This window comes from Phalaenopsis equestris, unplaced genomic scaffold (assembly GCF_001263595.1).
Source record: "Phalaenopsis equestris unplaced genomic scaffold, ASM126359v1 Scaffold000123, whole genome shotgun sequence".
NCBI lineage: Eukaryota > Viridiplantae > Streptophyta > Magnoliopsida > Asparagales > Orchidaceae > Phalaenopsis > Phalaenopsis equestris.
In genome coordinates this window covers 2,539,542-2,548,994 of record NW_018164565.1, presented here as the reverse complement: position 1 = coordinate 2,548,994, position 9,453 = coordinate 2,539,542, and the positions used below count along the sequence as shown (strand labels likewise).

The window sequence follows — 9,453 nt, the reverse complement described above, 5'->3', positions numbered from 1 at the left end:
TTAAAAAAATAAATTATTATAATAATTTTATATTATAACGAGACAATTTCGCCGAACACGAGCCGAACACGAACACGAATATCATTTTTGAGCCGAACACCAACACACTGTTCACGAGCCATTTCGAACACGAGCCGATTTCGAACACGAGCCTATTTCGAACGAGTCGAACACGAGCCAAGCTCGCTCAGGCTCGACTCGTTTACAACCCTAATTATTATAGTATTGAGAATATCACTACAATACAATAACACATAAATATCATCATAATAACACATGAATAATGTGAAATAATATTGGAGAAATATTTTCGGTGGTAAAATGATTTTTTAAAAAATTTTTCTGTTACCTCCATGTGTCTGCATATCAGTGGACTCCGAACGTAGCTCTACTTTAAGAGTCCTGATATAATATTTTTCCACAAAACAGGGAGCGGGGGAGGTACATGGCGAGTGTTTTGGGAAGAAACCGAGGGAATTGGAGAGCGGAGTGAGGTTGATGTTGGGCGAGGCCGTATGGGTGCAAGTGAGTCAAGCCCGACTCGGTTTCATATGTGGCTCCATCGTCAGTCCTGACTTAACTCGTTAGCTCTTAAGCTTATTTTTTAAAAGAGTATTTATATAAAATCTTTAACTTTAGCTTATCTAAATACTGTAAATCTGTCTTCTCAAGAGAATATATTTGCGTAAGACTTACGCAAAGCTGTTTACGTCCGGAGGTTATTCAGAAGGTATAACTTAACCTCCGTATAACCTACCCGTAATATATGTGTAACCTATAAATAAGTTTCGTATTTATATAATTCGGATATTTACTGATAAATTACAGAAAAGTTGGAGAGGGTATAAATCTGATATAAGTACTGGGCAAATATTTTCCCTTCGATTTACTACATTCCGGATTCAAGGCAACACGGAGAAAAAATGGAATTTAAGAACCTGTAGGATTTTTGAATGCCATTTTTGACGTCTGGAGCATAAAACCGGCTACCAAACGGCCCCTACTCCGGCAACTGTCGCGAACGTTTGCGTTCTCCGCCGACGCCCCCTACTCCCGCAACGTTCTCCGCCGACGGCCCCTACTCCGGCAACTGTCGCGAACGTTTGCGTTCTCCGCCGCCGACGCTTTACCTCCTTGAAAACAGGGGCGCATCTTCTTTTGTCCCCTGTCAATCAGCGGCGATGGATCTCTCAGAGAAGTCTCTCAATCCCAATAAACGACTTAAAGAGGAGTACGATCTTCTGTGATCTTTTTATTTCTCCGTTTCTTCGTTCAGTTCATCACTGTGATTTTTCTAACCAGCTCTCTCTTTTCCAGTTTCGTGAGCAACCTAACTGGGTCCTCTATGCTGGAGATCGCCACTCTTTTATTGATTGTACCGGTAAGCCATACCATTTGTTTTATAGTCAATCGTCCTCATATTGGTTAGACTGCATCATTTGATCCAACACAAGAGTTTTTTTATAGACATTGGTGCTTCTCCGGAAATGGATTAGCTTCGGCTCTGTAAGAGGTAGTTTATTTCTTACATACATGTTCTCTTGACAGATACTGAAACATGGTTTGCTGGATTTTTGGAGATCACAAGTTCTTCACTTCACCATTGACAATGTAGTTATATGAAATCCTGTGCTGTCGAGTATTTACTATTTCTAGAAAATAAATTTTTTTATTAGAATTGCTGTGCTTTATGTATTGAATTATTGGCGATAACGAATCACTAATAAACATGCTTGAAGTGACAAAAATGAGAATATCGCTATAATGGTGTTTCAAAATTAGGAAAAAAACGGATCAAGAAATGATTATTTAAGAGGAACGATGTGAGCATCACCCATTGAAGACAAGGTGCTGAAAATAAATTTAGATTATTTGGACATGTACCATGGAGGATAAAAGACATGATTTATGATGAATTGATAACCTTAATAAGGATTCAAGTGCACAAAAGTGATATAGACTGGTGTTGTACAGAAGAATTATGGTAAAACAGGTTCAATACTTAAAATGATAATGAGGTTTCATAATACCAACACCTCATAGGAATTATGCACTGTATTTGATCTAATTATAGGGTTTAATGAGGGAAATTGATCCACAACCATGAAATCAGCAATAAATGTCATTAACAAACTGACGATTAATTTTTTTTTAATTTTTTTTTTTTTATGAATTACTGCAGCCTTGGCAAACATATGTGATGCCAAAAGTTGTTCAAATATGGTTTGCCTACATTATCTCAAAACAGAGAAATCAGTTACATAAACAAATTCACAAAATTATGATATCACAAACATGTTGCTACCCAGGACGTGAAACTTGTTGAAATCATTGAAAAATCCATGCCCATACTGAGAGTTCTTTTATTTTCCTTACGTCACCAAATGCTCAAGGATGGTGCTTGCATGCCTTACATAATTTGAACTGCTTTTATTTTCCTTACGTCACCAAATGCAGGATGGTGCTTGCATGCCTTACATAATTTGAACTGGATGATACCTTGAGTATTTACACAGTGGATTTGCTGCAAGATTTTTCTGTTTTAAAGGCAAAGAACTCTTTTTCAAAGCTATGATATTTAACTAGCAATTCTATCCTGATAAAAAGAAAGTTATATTTCAAATTTATGGCTAACAAAGGCAAGTCAAAACTCTCCACAGTTTGCACCTTGGTGGGTCCTTTATCATCCAGTGATCCAGAACTTCTAGTTTTAATTTCACCTTGTCACTATAGTATTTGGGTTTGCATTGTCTCTTCTTAAACTAGACATCTCTCCTACATATGCATGATGTACTTTCCCACATCTCCCATGGACATTATGTTGCTTTAAGCCTTAATTGACATTGTTTGACCATGTTAAAAATGACAAGCTGACTCTAAAAAGCTGTCCCTATGTTTTTATTATCTTTAAACTTACGTTGACACCAATTACTTCTGTCCATTGCGCAATTCACTTAATTCCTCATTAAGTAGGATTTTCTTCCGCAGCCATCCTACAAAACTTGGAGACTCCAAAATTTAGATTGTAGATTTGACCAATTTCAACAAGATATTGAAGTAAAACAATTCACTAAAACTTTTATGTACTTCAAATAAAATAGGGTAATTTAAAGTAACATCTTAAAACAAAACTATTAATGCCTTTAAGTTATTGAGTCATCTAAGGATACTCCCAACAGTTTCCTCAGTCTTAATAGTACTCACTATAATTGTCCAGTGCAAAGAGATCCAACGTCTCTAATCTTTAGAAAAGCACTATACTACTGCTAAGATCTTGGTTCAGACGATCACCTATAGTGTAACGATGAATTCTAGCATGAATTTTTATTTATATTTCGTATTTATGACTACAGTTTGCATATCCAAAATTGATCAAACCACAGTTTCATACCACGTACCAAGGATCCAAAGTAAAAACAATAAGTCATGATCATTATTGGTTTAATCCCTATGTGCTATGATTGACTAAATAAAATAATCACCATATTTCATTGGGATTGAAAAACACTAATTTTGATCATACAAACAAGAGGAAAATCCTCTATATGCAGGGATATAGAAGTGCAAAAGCTATAAACATGACACTAACTCGAGTTTATGTCCCCATTTTGAAAAACTTGGAATAAGCTCATTCGGTGTGTCTTTTTTTTCCCACTTGTCCTTGATGTCCAACAACTTCGTAAACATTCCTAGCATCTCATATCAGATTTTCTCATTACATATATAGTACGATATATTTATTACTCATATTCATCTTGTCATGAGGTGTTACTTTACCTATAGGCTGACGAAACCTGGTAACTTGCAAACAAAGTCAGATTGTTTAGCAAGTAAGTCCCTTCTTTCAAATAAAGAACATAAAATTATGCTAAATATCTAACACAATAGTAGTTTTATAATGTGAGTTAAATGAAAGATATGCATTTGACATTCAATCAAAATCCTCTTTCTATGTTTTTTATGCAGTTGAATTTTTCTTGAGTGTATTATATAAAGTTGCTGTATCTTCTTTTAGGTATAACTTACAGTTATAATTTAGCAAATATATTAGCAAGATATTGGGGGTTTAACGTTGAGCTTTTGGATGTTACTTCCAAGAGAGCTTTGTATTCTATGATGACTTAACCCAATATTAACGGCAACCATTATTTATATAATGCTTAAGAGGTGAACATTGGTTAGGCTGATGCCATTTTGATATTTATGTCGTTATTTGAATTATGAAAACAACCTCTTTGCACGGGGCACACCACCTTTTATTTTTCTTCTTCAAAATGCACAGAATATTCCACAAATAGATTGTACATGATATTTTGCTAATGTTGCTCATTTTCTTTCAGTCATGCTTACATGATAATTTAGTAAAATTAGCTCATTTCAGATTTTCCATTTAACTCATCTTTTGAGAAAAAAAACAATATGGAAATACAGATTTTGATTAAAGAAAAAAAAACTTGTGTTATGATATCCCTGATTTTTTTGAGAATATTGTCAGAGGACTACATTATATGATTCTTTGCCACCTTGCAGGCCTTGCTAGTACCAGCACCAACATTTTTTCTGGTCAGATGAATGATAGAGAAACTTCGAAATGTAAGGATTTGTGGAATTCTATAGTTGGGTTGACAAAGGATTTTGCCATTGTTATTCTGCCGGTCATTTTGGTTTTTACCGTAAGTTCACTCTTCTGTCATTTTAGAAAAGGTTGTTATAGCGGTACTTACTTTAATGTTTTTCTGCAATCTATTAAGCATATCTTCATTACAACAAGTGACAGTATGCGATTAATAAGAAACTTTTATTGCTATTTCTTAGCACACTTTTCCTATAAAATATATTTATCCATGTATCGATAATATGGTGATGAACAACATCTTAGTAATGTGCATTCCAATTTCTGTATGAACTTTCATTTATAGCTTCCTTCACATGGATAAACAATATTTATTTGCTTTTACGATATTGGAATGCTTCGAGCTTCTTGTGCTCAAGAGTTTCATAAGCATGGTTATTAACTTGTACAAGATTATGCTTATAATTAGATCTAATGAAAGAAACAAGTGTGTTCTAGACAAGACACAATGGTAAGAAGTAATGATGGAGAGGGGCTTTTATGACATTGATATAATCATATATTGCAAAAAATAAAACCATAACCGGCCTCATAAAGGACGGAAGAAATAAGGAAAAAGTAAGATAGAAATAATAATTCTGCCTGAACATTTGTTTGTAGCTTCCTTCACATGGATAAGCCTTGTTTTTCTGCTTTTATGTTTTGGAATGCTTTGAGCTTCGTGTGCTCGATAGTTTCAAGAATATGCTTATTAACTTATATAAGAATATGCTTACGATTAGATCTATGAAAGAAACAAGTGCGTTGATTGACCCGACCCGTAATTACGTGTATTTTTAATTTTTAAAATATTGTAAAAAACTTGACCCAAATTATATTCAGCAACTATTGTGAATAAATGTAATAATATGGAAAATAAATAATAAAATTTCACACTAGAGGTACTACACAAGTATACGTATCGTTTCAAATAATATAAAATTTTGTTTAAAAATACCAGTATCGATCCCACGAGAATAGTTGAACTATTTAAATTGTCTTGCTAAACTCAAAAGAAAATTCTATTTAAATTGCATATTTAAATGAAAACGAAATGATAAGAATGGTTAAAACGAAATTTAAGAAGATAGAAACAATCATATTTAACAACTTGATAAAAAATAATTCTAATAAGTTGAATAATATGTAAAGATCTTTCCCCTTGCAATGAGATATTAATCTATGTAGATTTTGAATGACTAAAAATACGATAATGTATTGTGACAAATAGGAGCATTCATATTTTTTACCTTCTCCCAGTGCTAGCAAAGAACATTAACTAATTTAGAGATTTTTATCAGTTTGTGTAGTAGTGCTGAATAGATTCTGGCCTCTCACCTCTAGATTATCTACTGTGTTCTCTCTATAGGACATACTAGGGACTCTTATGATCCAAACTCTAAAGCGAATTTGAAAAATAATCTAGTATGTCACCCTAGAAACATCAATTCTACGCCCATTAAAACTTATCTCCCTTTCTATTTGCACTTCCCCTTAGGTGATCACAACGAGTCTGCCCAGAATGAAGTGTGACATTCATTCCCTCGGTGAAATCATAGCCCTCATGGGCTTTATGTTTCTCAACGGATTTTAACCTCACAAGTTGTCAATTTGTAAAGTCAATGAAGAATCGGTGAAAATGTTATGACAATTTTTAAAAGTAAAAAAAAAATCTTAAAATCATTCTCATCCCACATGATTAATTCGCAAGAGCAAGGAGAAGGCAAGAGAACTACTCAGAATTCATGGAGAATAAAACTGAAACACCAAATTTGAATAAAAATCCAAATCTTAGAAATAAAAACTTAAACACAAATATAAAATATCTTATGTCTTCTCCCCAACATAAATTTTGGAGTCTTCTTGAAGAAATCTCTAAACTCTTACTTTTACAACACAAAACATACTAAAACATATACTTAAACACACAAGTGAGACTTCCTAAAGCCTTCAAATGCTGTCAAAAAGTTCTCATTTTTGTCCAATTTTTGTCCATATTAATAGGTCTCTGAAAATAACTAAGGGTTGCTTCAAACACCCCAAAAAAGTTCTCATTTTTGTCCAATTTTCGTCCATATTAATAGGTCTCTTAAAATAACTAAGGGTTGCTTCAAACACCCCTTCAAAATTTGGCCAAATTCAATGTATCTTCTAGAAGGGAAGTTACTGGCTCTATAGCGTCGGTCTGGGCTCTATAGCGTCTACTGCACGCATCTGTGGCGCTATAGCGCCAGGGGCCGGCATTATGACGCCGTACAAATTGCACATTTTTTACTCATTTTTCTTTCATTTTCTCAAAATATTTTATTCTATGCACCTGAAATAAAAAACATACAAAATATATTCCTTTAAAGTGCAATATCACTAAAAATATGCATAAATCGATCATAAAATATGCATAAAACGATCATAAAATATGCACTAAAAACAGGTAATTTTAAGGTGGAGCATCGATAGTATTAAGCAATGATGGAGAGGAGGCTTTCACGAGTTTGATATAATCATATATTGTAATACGATAAAACCATATCTCATCTCTTGAAGGAGGGAAGAAAAGGAAAAAAATTAGCCACATCAATATACAATTTGGTATGTCATGAATGTAAGAACAAAACAGTCACACCTAAACTAATTCAGCATTTTTCGCTTGTGAGGATAGTTTCCAATAAATTTTGATTGATTCAAAGATTTGGAACAGTCACATCTATAGCTTCACTTTTTGTACTTTACTGTACTAATTTCAGGCTTCCTTTGACTTTGATTATAGATTCCCTATTTCTTCGTGTCTTCTATTTCCTTTCCATCTCTTCCAGGATCCTTATTTCTGAAGTTGTTTCTAGTTCTATGGGAATTCTTTATTAGGTGACTCATGCAATTCTATATTTGTGGTTGGGCCCAATTTTTGTTTCCTATGTGTTCACTGACGGCTTTGTTTTGAAACTGTAGAATGTCAGTTGTAGGACTGTGACACATATTCTGTGGGTCGTGCCTTGGCTGTGATTTCTTCAGTTCATCCTCTTGTTGCTTCTTGAGTTGATTTCTTTATTCTTATTTGCAATTCAATGAGATCTATAGATAATGGTGACACGGTGTGAGAGATACGGAAAAACATTCTCTGATAAATAAAAAAATTATTTTAAATGTGTTTATCTTTCTCATTCAGTTATTCAATTCCTTGATCGAGCGTTAGATTTGAAGACTTCAGTGGTAGTGGCTACTTTCTTGTACATGCATTCAATTAATTTTATTGTGACTTCAATCAGAATTAGATTTTATCCCTTCTTACTGTTTTTTTTGAATGTGGTGCATAGTGGCTTAAGATTAATAGCTTTTCTCCTGTGAAATTTGTAGCTTGGCTGTATTTTTTGGTTACATCCATATCTATTTTGCATTTTTGCCAATAAATACCCTCGACCCTAAAATCCCCGCGCCCCCCCGACTGCCCCCCTTTCCATTTTCTTCCACCACTAGAGCTCTTTTGGAGACATCTAAAATATCAGCTTCCTGCTTTGCAGTTCACAGTTGATATTTCCTAATTCTGCTCGTGCTCTCACCATCAAGTTTTATAGTCTATTTTGATTTGATGCTTATAACACTGTAGTTATAATGCTTCAAGTTGGTTTTTGCATAAAATAGCATCACATGCACTTTAAGTAGTTGGAATATTTTATAGTTCTCTTTAATGCCTGGAATCTGCTTAAAATGTGCTCATATGTAGCAGGTCCTTGCTGAATGGATTTATATTTTGGCAATTATCTTGATAATTGTGCTGCTTATCTGCATTTTATCTAAAAGGTAATTCATACAAATGAAAGTGATTCTTAGTTCTGCGATCTATTTACTAAATGACAACAAAAAATAATCTGTATGGTTTCTGTTCAAATTTAACTTATATTTAACAGATCATATTTAGGCCAAGCCGTCCTACCCTCAAAAGTGAAATTGGACAACAGAATTTATCATCTTCCAGGATGAGTATTTTATCATACCGTGTTTTCATGGTACATTCCTTCTTTAGATAACAATTTATATATAATTCTCTATTTTATTATACTGTTGTTTATAGTGATGAATTTGCTGTATATACTGTTGTAGGTGGTAATAACATGCATATGCATTCTGGCAGTAGACTTTAAAATTTTTCCTAGGCGCTATGCCAAGACTGAAACATATGGCACTAGTTTGGTAAGCTGTCTTTTAATTAAATTCTTGAGTGCTTTTAAAACCGCTAAATTCTTTTCATCAGTGAATCCAGTGCATTTTTATATTTGTCTGCTCATTTTTTAAAATCTGATTTGATGGCACTAAAATGGATGACTGCTGTTAGTTGTCATAACAAGTAAGTAGGTTTCAATGCATAAGCATTGGAATTGATTTTCCAGCTTCTTGGTAAATTAAGCAGGCCTTTGTATTTTATGTCTAGGCGTATGCTACATTTTTATGGGAACTTAAGATACTCTTGCTTTTTGAGCTTCTAAATTGCAGTAATCTCCTCAATACAGTCCATTAGAGTTAGGCCTGCCTTTGGTGAAACAGTTCTGCATGTTTCAACATAGCTGTAGCATAATGAAGATAAATATGGTTGAACCAAGATATCTGAATTCAGTTTTTATTTAATTTTTTGTCTATTTAAGAAGATTCCAACTACTGTGGTTTAGATGATTTCGAATTTTTGGTGTTTAGTTGTAGATAGTTTTTATTATAAGTTGAAAAATATACTTTAGTTTGTTAGAAGAGAATTAAAAATGACCATTTTGTCATTCAGTTATCTTTCATTGTGCGCATGTACACATGATATATGTATGTATGTATGGAGCGAAAGAGGGAGAGAGAGAAGCGGG

General features: G+C 33.7%; 1 protein-coding gene across 8 annotated transcripts in view; it reads left to right on the top strand.

Moving 5' to 3' along the window:
* The first annotated feature begins 946 nt into the window (after positions 1–946).
* Positions 947–9,453, top strand: part of LOC110021165 (uncharacterized protein At4g17910) — a 28,631-nt gene continuing 20,124 nt past the window's right edge. For 4 of the 8 annotated variants that reach the window (XR_002293619.1, XM_020719549.1, XM_020719551.1 and 1 more), the window contains exons 1-7: positions 1,066–1,231; positions 1,318–1,381; positions 1,468–1,513; positions 4,531–4,673; positions 8,331–8,407; positions 8,526–8,613; positions 8,708–8,797. Coding sequence is in view for 7 of the 8 variants with exons in the window: in XM_020719549.1 (XP_020575208.1) it covers positions 1,182–1,231; positions 1,318–1,381; positions 1,468–1,513; positions 4,531–4,673; positions 8,331–8,407; positions 8,526–8,613; positions 8,708–8,797 (558 nt within the window). In the remaining variant the exon portion in view is untranslated. The other 4 variants (XM_020719550.1, XM_020719548.1, XM_020719552.1 and 1 more) reach the window with 3 other exon arrangements.